The sequence below is a fragment of the Pseudorca crassidens genome, chromosome 2 (genome assembly GCF_039906515.1).
Source record: "Pseudorca crassidens isolate mPseCra1 chromosome 2, mPseCra1.hap1, whole genome shotgun sequence".
NCBI classification, from domain to species: domain Eukaryota; kingdom Metazoa; phylum Chordata; class Mammalia; order Artiodactyla; family Delphinidae; genus Pseudorca; species Pseudorca crassidens.
This window is the reverse complement of record NC_090297.1, coordinates 134,706,238-134,720,486: the sequence shown is the minus strand read 5'-3', so window position 1 is coordinate 134,720,486 and position 14,249 is coordinate 134,706,238. Positions and strand designations below refer to the sequence as shown.

The 14,249-nt window shown below is 38.4% G+C and overlaps 2 protein-coding genes across 4 annotated transcripts in view; both read left to right on the top strand.

Moving 5' to 3' along the window:
* LOC137219753 (torsin-1A-interacting protein 2-like) overlaps positions 1 to 14,249 on the top strand; it is a 41,597-nt gene that overhangs the window by 12,847 nt on the left and 14,501 nt on the right. Inside the window, exon 1 of one of the 3 annotated variants that reach the window (XM_067728796.1) lies at positions 3,530 to 3,669. The exons of the other annotated variants lie outside the window; for them this stretch is intronic. The gene's annotated coding sequence lies outside the window, so the exon portion shown is untranslated. Of the gene's footprint in view, positions 1 to 3,529; positions 3,670 to 14,249 lie in introns of those variants that run through there. 3 annotated transcript variants of the gene reach the window in all.
* LOC137219754 (torsin-1A-interacting protein 2) lies at positions 3,663 to 6,079 on the top strand. The gene has a single exon (XM_067728800.1). It carries the CDS (start codon positions 4,163 to 4,165, stop codon positions 4,556 to 4,558), a length of 396 nt encoding a protein of 131 aa, XP_067584901.1. The 5' UTR covers positions 3,663 to 4,162; the 3' UTR covers positions 4,559 to 6,079.

The window sequence follows — 14,249 nt, the reverse complement described above, 5'->3', positions numbered from 1 at the left end:
GATAGTTGCTTCCAATATTATGAGAAAAACAAAGATCCATGTCTTTCTGTAGGACTCCTGTTTTCCTCAGTCACCCACTTTGCCTCTGAGCAGAGTAACTGCTCCTGGTCTTCTTGTCCACAGGGTGAAAGTTGGTTTTGCCTATTAATCTCTTTTTCTAGCCCACTGCTATTTTCCACTCTTTTCTTTTTTTAATTATAAAATATTGAATAGAGATTGGGATTAACGTATACACACTACTATATATAAAATAGATAACTAATAAGAACCTACTGTATAGCACAGGGAACTAACTCTATTCAGTACTCTGTAATGATCTATTTAGGAAATGAATCTAAAAAAGTGGATATATGTAGATGTATAACTGATCCACTTTGCTGTACACCTGAAACTAACACAACATCGTAAATCACCTGTACTCCAATAAAAATTAAAAGTTAAAAAAAGTAAAAATGAAGACAGAAGTAGAAAAAAATAAAATATTGAATAGAGATTATGTAAACTATTATGATTTATGATGCATTCTTGTACCTCCAGCCATTCAAAGAAAAAATGTTTACAGTTATCTTTGAAATACTCTGTATGCCTTTCTCAATCCCATTCCCTTCCCTATCCCATCAAAGGTAATAGTTATCCTTGTACTTATCCTTTTTTTTTAGCTTTATTGCATTTATTCCTAAGCAATATATTGAAACTTTATGTAAATGGAAACTATATAAGAGAGTGAGTATGTGTGTATTCTTCTGCTACTTGCTCTTTATATTTCAGCTCAATATTCTTGAGTTTCATCTATGTCTGTGTGGGACTATCTCAATTTTTTTAATCCATTCTACTGTCTTGGGCATTTTGGTTGTTATTTTGCTGTTATACAAAGAACTACCTTGAATATTTTTATTCATGTTTTTAAATAAACGTGTAATTTTCTCTAGGGTAGTTACCTGAGACTACTCTCAGGTAATTACTGAGTTACAGGAAGTGCACATCCTCAGCTTTACCTGATAATGCCAAATTAATTCCAAAAGTGGTTATACTAATTTATGCTCCTAGTGTTAGGGTATAAGGATTCAAATTACTCTATAGTCTCATTATTTATTCATTCAAGAAATGTTTATTGGGTATGTACAGCAGTAAATAAAAAAAAAACACCCTACTCTTGGAGTTTAGGTTTTAGTAGAGACAAATAGCTAAAATATTTAATATCAAAATGGTACATGTTTAATGGGAAAAAAAGTAAAGAAGAGAAGGGGATATTATCTTACTGCTGTCAGAGCCATATGGGGATTAGAGACTATAAGAGGATGAAGTATAACCAGGAAGCTCTGGGCTCCATGTGGTGATTGACATAAAAAGAGGTACAGGTGTGATGAGATTGGTTGGTCCTCAGGCTTTCAAGCAGATAATGGTAGTGAAGCTTGTGAGGCTGGGGGGGGGGGGTAGTTCGAGAATCTTGCCAGGAGTATTTTCAGGAAGGAATGAGTTAGGAGGCTGGTAATAGGTGATCTTATTCTGAGCATTTAGTGCTTTGGAGCCCTGTTTTGACTCCCCTCTTGCCCATTGTGGTTTGGAGGATGAGGGGAGGGGTGGTCTTGTCGGGAACATATGGAACACTAGATTGCTCTTGATTCAGGAATACTTGGAGCTCTAGTCTTGCTTAACTCTTGAAGATAGAGAAATGAAGGTTGGGGGAAGGCCATGCTTCATTCTGAGCATTTGGAGCTTAGGGAATGGAGCTTTAGCCAACAGAGATGTGGAGTTTGAGGGGAGGGTAGTCTTGCCTAGAGTATATAGAGCCCACATTGTCAAACTTGTTAATTTTTGCCAGTCTGGTGGATGTGAAATACAGTATCTTGTTGTGGTTTTAATTGAATTTCCCCTTTTCTTTCTGAAAACCCAAAATTCTATACCTTTTCAATGTCAGACTTAGTCATATAACTTTACTACTAACTTCTGTGATAAACCCCACAATCATGTGGGTTTTATTCATCATCTATTTGTTTCATGTACTAGACATCCAAGATTTCCCAGTTCAACAACTGAAACTTTTACTGTAGTGGCTCTTGACAGTAGACCCTCAGGGAAATCTGTTATACTCTATGTTGTCACCACAAAGGTCAGGAACCCTACTTTCTGTTCACTCTGCCTGAGGAGCTGAGTTGGTAATCTTCATGCATACTGTCACCTAACCTCAAAAAACACATCAGTGTATCTACACTGATTCTATCCCACCCCATCCGGGGCTCCCATCAGACTATTGACCCCAGGTTGCAGCACTGGCAGAGGCTGCTCTTCAGTTGTCTTTTAAAGTTGCCGTTTTAAAATCTGAGAATCACAACTGCTATTGATAGTCTGTAAGGAAAATGCTTTGGCTGATCACAGCTAAGGGTTATAACTCCCTCTGCTTTTCAGGTTATATCTTTTTTTTTTTTTTCGCGGTACATGGGCCTCTCATCGTTGTGACCTCTCCTGTTGTGGAGCACAGGCTCCGGACGCGCAGGCTCAGTGGCCATGGCTCACGGGCCCAGCTGCTCCGCGGCATGTGGGATCTTCGCGGACCGGGGCACAAACCCGTGTCCCCTGCATCGGCAGGCGGACTCTCAACCACTGCGCCACCAGGGAAGCCCCATCTTTATACAGTTTTAACACTCACATCTTCCCCAGTGTCCCTTAGTGCTCTCACAGGATCAGGCCTCAGAATTCACAAAAGAACACTGGAGAAAGGCAGACTATATATTGTGCTCTGGTGATCTGTGGCACTTCCTAGGTGCCTGTCTAGTTGTTCCATGCATCCTGCTCTACCCTACCTTGTTTACTTGTTACATTCAGTGTCATGAAGGAGTACAAAGATGATGAAAGCATCTGTAAATTCCAACTGATTTACTATATATTTTCCAAGAATAGCTCAGGACCGTGCCTTAATTGCCTTCTTAAACTTAAAATGCATATGAGCCTATAAAGGCAGATGTGGACAATGAGACGTGTCCCTTGTGTTTTCTTTTTCAGCCTTCAAAAGGATTTCATCCAACTTCCTATGGTTAGTTATTAAGAATATTATCTAATAATTTTGTAAGCTTTTCCCTGCATGGATTGAAGTCTGTTTTAGAAGGCTGTCACCATTGTTAATGTTATCCCACCCATTATGGGAGAACTATATATACGGCACCCATTTCACAGAAGAGAGACAAGAAATCTCAAAGTTTTACCACATTAACCATGATTATACAGACCTTATTATTCCCAAAGTTCCAAAGGAGTAGGAAAAAGAAATATATAGTCCTAAAATAAAATTAAGCTAATACAAACCTTAAATGAACCAAAATCCTCCCTGTTGCCCAATCAAGCATAAGAATAACTCCCAACAGATAAATTGGTTTGAACCCATATGAAGTTGTTATGGGGAAACCCATGAGACAATTCTCATCCAAATGCATGTTTCTAATAATATTGTGAGCAACTCAAAGCCCACATGAGTCGTCTGAAGTTTTATTATTTACAGGTATGTGAAGCATTCCCAGACCCTTCAACCAACTCAACAGCAGCTACTTCCCTGTGACTGGGTCCTGATTAAGGTCCTCCCAAGAAAGACTTCATTGGATCCACGCTCAAGAGGACTCTGCCAGGTTTTCCTGACCCCTCTACATCGCTATAAAGTGCCAAGGCCTTAAGACTTGGGTACGTGTATTACAACGGCAAGAGTGCCAGCGCCCACCAAAGACCCATTGGACCTGTCAGCTCCTCTGTTTCACCAAGCAGACATAATAACTTACCAGCAAAGCAGAGTAAGCCAGATGCCTCTGCATGATACCACCAGCTGATAACACACAAGAAAAAATAATTAACTTAGACTAGAACCCTATCTTTTCTTGAGAAGCTGGAATTTAAAGGAGCTATTCTGAGATCTGTGCTGTTAGTAAGTGACTGATAACATAGACTGGATCAGTCCCTGAGTTCAGAGACTGGGTTGCAAGTGAGTGAAAAATAGACAACGAAATCTTGAAGAATTGCACAGAGGTGCAAGCCACATTTTACCCTCTCCAAGTAATGGTGGTTGGACTGAGAAAGTGCTAAACCAAACCTGTAATAGGACTGGTTGTTTGGGTGTCTCTCTTTATCATTGTTGCCTCTTACAGTTACATTGCTTTCTGTGTTGTCTCTCTAGGTCCCAATGTTCTCAGATAATTCACATTGCCCTGACTGTGGACAGCAGTGGTTCCCTAGTTTAGAACTAGGCCACTGGTTGTACCAAACTGAACTGGTTGAGAATGAATGTTACCAAGTATTCTTAGACCGTATTAACAGAGCTGATTATTGCCCTGAGTGTTATCCTGATAATCCTGCTAATAGAAGCCTTGTTCTTCCTTGGTCTTTCCCACTTGAGTGGGCTCCCCAAAATCTTACCAGGTGGACCTTTGAAAAAGCTTGCCACCCATTTCTTCTGGGTCCTCCACTGGTTAGAAAAAGGATACATGACTCTAGAGTTGCTGGTTTTAACCCTGCATTACAGTTAATCCTGACCAGAACAGATAAAACCTTGAACAAAAAACTTGGCCAAAGCAAATAACTTCTGAAACAGTCAAAATCATGGAGACTCTAGAGGGTTTTGTACTAGTAGCCCAAGGAAGATGGAAAAATGACTCCTTTCTATATCTGATCCAGACTGTCACTACTCTGGGAAACTGCTTAAATTGTTGTTGGATCTGCTTCCAGGGTCTGTGCATCTCTTCTTCAGCATGAATTTAATCAGTATTCCAAGCCAGATTGTTCATCTAGAACCTGACTAATCCATATCTCCTATGTTTTGGAATTAGCTTACTCCTAAAAATCTCCACAGCCTAATTACTGACGTTATTATGACATGGTAGTCCTGGAGGAGAAGCCCCATACTGTGTGTACTTTCATTATATTCTAGTGAAAACTTTTCTGGGAAAGCATCCTTGTAGCTGAATTCTAGATTATTCCAGTAAAACAACTAAACATTTTAATAATAAACTATATTGTTCTAAATTCCACCTCTTAAATATTAATCAGTGATAATTATATATATATATATAAAATTTATTCATATATAACCATTTATTCATCATTGGCTCTATTTAGCTCATCCTCAGTGTGGCTATGACGTTATCCATAACTGGTCACTGTCAGAGGAATCACATTCAGTCAGGCAGCACCTATATAGGTGACAATAAAAACATGCAGAAATGCCTCTGTCTACACCTCCTTGGCTCTACATAAGCAAGGACTATCCTGTCTTTGTGGTGACTGAACTTAGAATGTCCTCCCCTGGCAATGGAAAAGTACCTGTCCTAGGAGATAGGTGACGATAATATATATGCAGCTTGACTGCATATATATTATGAACAGTTTAGGGGAAGCATTTTTCTTAGAACTAAGAAGGTCTTACCTGACATTGGCCTCATTCTGGCCTTCACTTGTTCATAAGAATCATGAAACTAGAGTTCAGGTTAAGAAACTTAGAAAACATCTCAGAGGCCACTGAACAATTTAAAAATTCCACTTAAGATTCTAGATAATCCAGTGCTTGTGTAGCAACTCAACAATGTTCTCAAGGCCCCAGGTTCTTGCTATCTTTCCCCTCTGGGATCTTTAGCATATTGGCTTTTTGTCCTCATAGTTCTCACCGAGTATAATGTAGCTTGTTGCTGCTCCAGACATTTCAGTCCCAGTCAAAGGCTGGAAGTAAGGAGCAAAAAGCTTTCTCCTTTCAAGTCTGTGTCTTTTATTTGGGAAGAAGATCTTTCTCAAAAGTCCCTCACAGATTTTTTCTTACATCCTTGATTCACAAAGGAACCTGGGAAACCTGGCAGAGGGGAATGGAGTTGCACTGCCTGGGTAGGACACATTGTCTCCCCTAATAAAATCAGGGCTCTTTTAGGAAGGAAGAAGTAAGGAATGAATGGCTATTTGTATGCAACAAATCATGCCTGCCACATGTTAAAAAGTCACTTGTTAGTCTGCTTAAAGAATGTACCCCAGAGATCTGCCCTGTATCTGCCTTATGTCTGTCATGATGGAAGTTCTCTTCTGTTCTATTGCTGAATAAACTGTGTGGACTGCTAAATTGAGTGAAGACTAATTAGTTTATCATTTACCATTGGTTAAGAACTACACTATCCTAAAGCTCTTTCTAAAAAGTGAAAATTTACTTTGAGGTATTGCTTTTGAGTGTGGTGTTATGATCAATATTATTGTCTCCTAAACTTTTTCAGACACATACCAAAAAGCACTACATGTGTGCAATTTTAAATATCGGCAAAATAGAGAAAGGGTCTTTGTTTTAACCAATCTCATTCTTAAATAGTAAGGACATATTAAATGGATTTATACAATTGGTTTTCAAATCAGTGCCTGGGTGAGCTTGTCAGAAATGCAAATTTTCCGATCTTACAGAAATTTTTATTCCTTAGATTGCTTGTGGGGCCCAGGTAGCTACATTTTACAAATAGTGCCTCAGGAGATTCTTATGCAGGTACTCTATGAACTATACTTTGAGAAATACCATAGCAGCATATCCAGGGTATTTAGTTATCTGGCTTAAAAGAATAGGAAATGAGGGATTCCCTGGTGGCGCAGTGGTTGAGAGTCCGCCTGCCAATGCAGGGGACACGGGTTTGTGCCCCAGTCTGGGAAGATCCCACATGCCGCGGAGCGGCTGGGCCCGTGAGCCATGGCTGCTGGGCCTGCGCGTCCGGAGCCTGTGCTCCGCAACGGGAGAGGCCACAACAGTGAGAGAGAGGCCCGCGTATCACACAAAAAAGAAAAGAATAGGAACTGAATACTCATAATACTGTAAGGTAGTGATAGTTATTGTACTTTGCCGGTGACATATAAAGAGGTTTCACATCAGAGTGAAGGTCACTGCTGATATTTCAGGTTGTAACTCAGTCATTTTTCTCAACTGTGAGGAGGGCTCTATTGTAGCCCTCCTCAAAAACAGTTCTGTGTGTTGTCATTATAAGGTATGTGAGTATATAGGCAAGAGAAAGGAATCAAAAATACTAATTTTAAAATTACATTAAGAAGGGTACTTTGCCTTCATACATGATTATCATTACATACCTGATATATGGTCAGCTCTCAGAACTAACATCATGGGGTAGAGTTCATAAAATTGAGCAAGGGAAAAAATTTAGAAAGCGTTGTAGCTTTTCAGCTTCGGTCTTTTTAAGTATGACTTTACTTGGCTTAAAATATTGCAGATTATTCTAAAATACTCTACTTCATAGTTATGAATAATGAATTTTAAAGTATAAGTGTATTCTTAAAATTCTCATGACAATTGATTCACTGTTTTGGATTATATGAGCCATAATAATCTATACTTCTGTACTGTAGGAGAGTTGATAATTACTTACACGTAATGGTGGCCATTTCTAGACTTCTAGAACTACTCTCTGTTATTTTAATGCAGACCTAGGAGTGGAAGTTTAATGGAAACTGTGTTGGGGCAACTGGAAAGTACCTACTAAAGCAGAGTCTGTCTTGAGTTGTGCGTGACTAAGTTAAGATTCATCTCTAAGTTGTAGGAGAAGGTAGCCCAGGCAGACAGGCACGCAAGAAAGAATTCCATGACATCCAAAGTGTATGTGGCAATCAGCAGAATACAGATATCTGTAAAAGTGAGTTGAGCCATACCCCTTCTATCTCTTCAGTCTCCTCTGGCAGCCCTTGAGTCTCCATGGAAGCTTGGGAACACAGCTTGAAAACTACTTGTTATAGAGGAAAAATAATAGCTTTGGAGCCAGCTGACCTAGGTTTGTCTTCTGATTCTGGCACTATTAAATGACCTTGGGCATTTTAACCTTTCTGTATCCAGTTTCTTCATCTGTGAAATAGGTTATGTAGTAATACCTACCTCATACTGTTGTGAGGTTTAAATGTGGTAACATACGTCAATCATATGGCATGTAGTACGTCTTTAGGACTAGGAAGGGTATAAGAGAATGAGGCAGAAGTTAGAACTAGGGATGAGGGAGAGTCTTAGTTTTAGAACAGGGATTAAAGCCAATTGTTAGAACTTGATGCTGAATTGTTAAAAACTTCTTAAATCCTTCCTGGTGAAGAACAAGATTAATCTTGGGACTGAGGTCGATCCTGTAATTATGTATGTCAAATGGTCTTAGATGTAAAGATTAAGAGGCCTGGTGGGATGAATGACCCAAGGCAAATCATTGTCACATTTTTTAGGCCCATTTATAATCATAATTGTGGTAGATGTAGTTGCTACATGATTTATTATATCACTTGAGACTTTCACAACACCAAAATAAGCAATTTGAGAAGAGTTGAAGAATATGTGCAAATTTACCCAGGTCATATGTGCTAGAGTCACAATTCAAATATAGAATCAGGATGCCTTATAGTATGTTTATGATACATATATATATTTTTTACTAGTTGTGTGTTCTTGGGTAAGATTCTTAACATCTCTATATCTCAGTTTCCTTATCTGTAAAATAGAAGGAATATTAATAGTCCATACATCATAAGATTGAGGTTTCCAGGATGGAGTAGGTTGGGTGAGGTCCTACTGCTCTCCCAGCTCTGATTTTGTTCTCATGGGTAGCTTTTCTTTGTCCTATCTCTTCTCAACTGGATATGACAAAATGTATAGGAGGCTGTGGTTGAAGTGTGCCTCTGTAACATAAGTTCATTGTGTGTGGGCTCAGAGTTACCATTACGGGCCTTTCCTTTTTTTCTTTTGAATTTTATTTTATTTATTTTTTTATACAGCAGGTTCTTATTAGTTATCCATTTTATACATATTAGTGTATATATGTCAACCCAATCTCCCAATTCATCATACCACAGGCCTTTTCTTTTGATTTTTACTTTTCCTCACAGAAGCTAATATATTTTTATTTGATTACTCATTTAAAAAATATATTAACATCAATCATATAGAAAAGTGCAGGAAATAACATTCACCTATGTACCCAGGTCTAAAATACATTAACTTAGGAAAGATATCCCATGCTCTTGGATTGGAAAAATTAATATTGTTAACATGGCCATACTACCCAAAGGAATCTACAGATTTAATGCAATCCCTACCAAATTACCCATGACATTTTTCACAGAAATAGAACAAATAATCCTAAAATTTATATGGAACCATAAAAGACCCAGAATTGCCAAAGCAATCCTGAGGAAAAAGGGAAAAGTAGAAGGCATAAGCCTCCCAGACTTCAGATGATACTACAAAGCTACAGTAATCAAAATGGCATGGCATTGGCACAAAAACATATATGGATCAATGGAACAGAATAGAGAGCCCAGAAATAAACCCACACACCTATGGTCAATCTTCAACAAAGGAGGCAAGAATATACAATGGGAAAAAGACAGTCTCTTCAGCAAGTGGTGTTGGAAAAGTTGGACAGCCGCATGTAAATCAACGAAATTAGGACACACCCTCATACCATACAGAAAAATAAACTCAAAATGGCTTAAAGCCTTAAACATAAGACATGACACCATAAAACTCCTAGAAGAGAACATAAGCAAAACATTCTGACATAAATCATACCAGTGTTTTCTTAGGTCAGTCTCCCAAGGCAATAGAAATTAAAACAAAAGTAAACAAATGGGACCTAATTAAATCTACAAGCTTTTGCACAGCAAAAGAAACCATAAACAAACCGAAAAGACAACCTACAGACTGGGAGAAAATATTTGCAAATGATGCGACTGACAAGGGCTTAATTTGCAGAATATACAAACAGCTCATACAACTCAACAACAAAAAAAAACTCAATTGAAAAATGGGCAGAAGACCTAAATAGGCATTTCTCCAAAGAAGACATGTAGATGGCCAAGAAGCACATGAAAAGCTGCTCAACATCACTAATTATTCGACAAATGCAAATCAAAACTACAATGAGGCACCACCTTACACCAGTCAGAATGGCCATCATTAAAAAGTTTACAAATTTTAACAAATGCTGGAGAGGGTGTGAAGAAAAGGGAACCCTCCTACATTGTTGGTGGGAACGTAAGTTAGTGCAGCTACTACGGAAAACAGTATGGAGGTTCATCAGAAAACCGAAAAAGAATTACCATATGGTCCAGCAATCCCACTCCAGGGCATATACCCAGACAAGACTATAATTCAAAAAGATAGGGAATTCCATGGCGGTCCAGTGGTTAGAACTCCGTGCTTTCACTGCCGAGGGCCCAGGTTCAATCCCTGGTCGGGGAACTAAGATCCTGCAAGGTGCATGGCATTGCAAAAACAAAAAGATACATGCACCCCTATGTTCATAGCAGCACTGTTCACAATAGCCACGACATGGAAACAACCTAAATGTCCATTGACAGATGAATAAAGAAGGTGTACCTATATACAACAGAATACTGCTCAGCCATAAAAAAGAATGAAATAATGCCATTTGCAGCAACATGGATGGAACTAGAGATTCTCATACTAAGTGAAGTAAGTCAGAAAAAAAAAGACAAATACCATATAATATCACTTATATGTGGAATCTAAAATATGACACAAATGAACTTATGTACGAAACAAAGACTCACAGACATAGAGAACAGACTTGTGGTTGCCAAGGGGGAGGGAAGGTGGAGGGAGGGGTGGAGTGGAAGTTTGGGGTTAGCAGACGCAAACTATTATATACAGAATGGATAAACAACAAGGTCCTACTGTATAATACAGGGGACTATATTCAATATCCTGTGATAAACTATAATGGAAAAGAATATAAAAATGTATATATATGTATAACAAATCACTTTGCTGTACAGAAATTAACACAACTGTAAATCAACTATACTTCAATTTGAAAAAATAGATAAAATGCGCTAACATTTTGCCACATATACCTTTTTTTTCTTTTTTTTAGAGGCTTTACAGGTACAGTTGAAACCGATTCTTGTTCTCATCCTATTCCTGTCCTTTCCTCCATAGAAGCAAGCATATATCCTTTCTGTTCATGTGTTTAAACAATGTACAGAGCAATAAAATAGTTGAACACTTTCAAAATTTTATTACTCAGTAACATTCATATATAAACATGTATTATGCATCAGTCTGTAGAGATAACCTTACAACATTTAATTTTATGTGTTGGAGTCTGCTAAACTTGGTTGTATTACTGCAGTGCAAAGGTCATTCCATATACCAGACAATGAACACCTACCAGGCTGACAAAACATTACCACTGGTACATTGAGATGGAGCAGAAAAGGTGCATCTTAAAGACAGAGCACAGGGTAGCCACAACAGAAGAAGAGGCACTGAGGCAAATTTGTGTCCCTCTTCAGGGAGGTCTCAGGATATCGAAATAGTAGGCATCCCTCAGCCTACTATCTGTTGATTTTCTCCAGTTATGGAGAATGCAGCCTTACTACTTTAACCTGGTTCACGCCCTCATGGAGACAGTTAAAGCAAAACAATAAGTTTTGGTGCAGATTTCAGGGTCACAGAGAAGTGGAGATAACTACCAGTGATAAGGCTGTTTTCTTTAAGTGGAAAAATGAATCATAACCTCCATAAATGGGGCACTGAAAACCAACATTTCACAATTTAACTTGAAAGGGACTCACTTCATCAGTTCCTTTTTGCAAAAGATACCATCAAAGGTATTTTTTTTTGGACATTCTTATGGAGTGGTTTTTCCTACAGCTGCAGAAAGTCTCCAACATGCCTATTTTCCATCAGCATGAGGCTCTGCCTCACTTCTATTACACAGTCCAGAGATTCCTAATGTATACATTTCCTGGTATTGATTGGACACTGTTGAAAAGATTGACCTGCCTCTGGAATAGTGGCCTCCAGATCTCCCAGATACCCCACCATGTGACTTTTTGTGAGGATGTGTCAAGAACCTCTGTGTTTGTACCACTTCTTCCTTGTAGCCTCGAGGGACTACGTTTTGGCTATGTACAACGATGTTACAAAGGGTCTGAGTGAAATGGGCTATAGGAATGATGTGTGCCTTGTGACAAGAAAGGTGTATATTGAACATTTGCAAGATTATTGAAATATCTCTCATGATTTCTTTGCAGACTGCTTATTGACCACAACCCCGTTTCCAAGTAATACGTTTTTTAAAGCATTCAGTTGTTATTTGAAAAAAAGTTTTTTGAGGATATTCTACATGCAATAAAATGTACAGATTTTAAGTTTGGTGACAAACACTACCTCAATAAAAATATGAAGCACTTTCATTACTCCAGAAGGTTTTCTCATGCCCTTTTCCAGTCAGTAGTCCTTCCCCTAGGAACCTCTGATCTGTTTTCCATCACTGCAGACCATTGGCAATTCTAGAACTTCATATAAATGGAATCATTTGGCATATAATCTTGTGTGTGGCTTTTTTCGCTCATCACACTTTTTAGATTCATCCATGTTATGGTATGTATCAGTAGTTCGTTCATTTTTTTTTCATTCGTTCAATTTGTTTTAACATCTTTATTGCAGTATAATGGCTTTACAATGGTGTGTTAGTTTCTGCCTTATAACAAAGTGAATCAGTTATACATATACATATATCCCCACATCTCTTCCCTCTTGCATCTCCCTCCCTCCCACCCTCGCTATCCTACCCTTCTAGGTGGTCATAAAGTACTGAGCTGATCTCCCTGTGCTATGTGGCTGCTTCCCACTAACTATCTGTTTTACGTTTGGTAGTGTATATACGTCCATGCCACTCTCACTTTGTCCCAGCTTACCATTCCCTCTCCCTGTATCCTCAAGTCCATTCTCTAGTAGGTCTGTGTCTTTATTCCCGTCTTGCCCCTAGGTTCTTCATGAACATTTTTTTTTTTTTAGATTCCATATATATGTGTTAGCATATGGTATTTGTTTTTCTCTTTCTGACTTCACTCTGTATGACAGACTCTAGGTCCATCCACCTCACTACAAATAATTCAATTTTGTTTCTTTTTATGGCTGAGTAATATTCTATTGTATATATGTGCCACATCTTCTTTATCCATTCATCTGTTGATGGACACTTAGGTTGCTTCCATGTCCTGGCTATTGTAAATAGAGCTGCAATGAACATTTTGGTACATGACTCTTTTTGAATTCTGGTTTTCTCAGGGTATATGCCCAGTAGTGGGGTTGCTGTGTCATATGGTAGTTCTATTTTTAGTTTAAGGAACCTCCATACTGTTCTCCATAGTGGCTGTATCAACTTACATTCCCACCAACAGGGCAAGAGGGTTTCCTTTTCTCCACACCCTCTTCAGCATTTATTGTTTGTAGATGTTTTGATGATGGCCATTCTGACTGGTGTGAGATGAAATCTCATTGTAGTTTTGATTTGCATTTCTCTAATGATTAATGATGTTGAGCATCCTTTCATGTGTTTGTTGGCAATCTGTATATTGAGAAATGTCTATTTCTTTGGAGAAATGTCTATTTAGATCTTCTGCCCATTTTTGGATTGGGTTGTTTGTTTTTTTGATATTGAGCTGCGTGAGCTGCTTGTAAATTTTGGAAATTAATCCTTTGTCAGTTGCTTCATTTGCAAATATTTTCTTGCATTCTGAGGGTTGTCTTTTGGTCTTGTTTATGGTTTCCTTTGCTGTGCAAAAGCTTTGAAGTTTCATTAGGTGCCATTTGTTTATTTTTGTTTTTATTTCCATTTCTCTAGGAGGTGGGTCAAAAAGGATCTTGTGTGATTTATGTCATAGAGTGTTCTGCCTGTGTTTTCCTCTAAGAGTTTGATAGTGTCTGGCCTTACATTTAAGTCTTTAATCCATTTTGAGTTTAGTTTTGTGTATGGTGTTAGGGAGTGTTCTAATTTCATTCTTTTACATGTAGCTGTCCAGTTTTCCCAGCACCACTTATTGAAGAGGCTGTCTTTTCTCCACTGTATATTCTTGCCTCCTTTATCAAAGATAAGGTGACCATATGTGCATGGGTTTATCTCTGGGCTTTCTATCCTGTTCCATTGATCTATCTTTCTGTTTTTGTGCCAGTACCATACTGTCTTGATTACTGTAGCTTTGTAGTATAGTCTGAAGTCAGGGAGCCTGATTCCTCCAGCTCCGTTTTTCTTTCTCAAGATTGCTTTGGGTATTCGGGGTCTTCTGTGTTTCCATACAAATTGTGAAATTTTTTGTTCTAGTTCTGTGAAAAATGCCAGTGGTCGTTTGATAGGGATTGCATTGAATCTGTAGATTGCTTTGGTTAGTAGGGTCATTTTCACAGTGTTGATTCTTCCAATCCAAGAACATGGTATATCTCTCCATCTGTTTGTATCATC

What these genes read in the sequence shown, in the direction of transcription:
- LOC137219754 (XM_067728800.1), top strand. Translation starts at nt 4,163, where the DNA reads ATGTTCTCAGATAATTCACATTGCCCTGACTGTGGACAGCAGTGGTTC.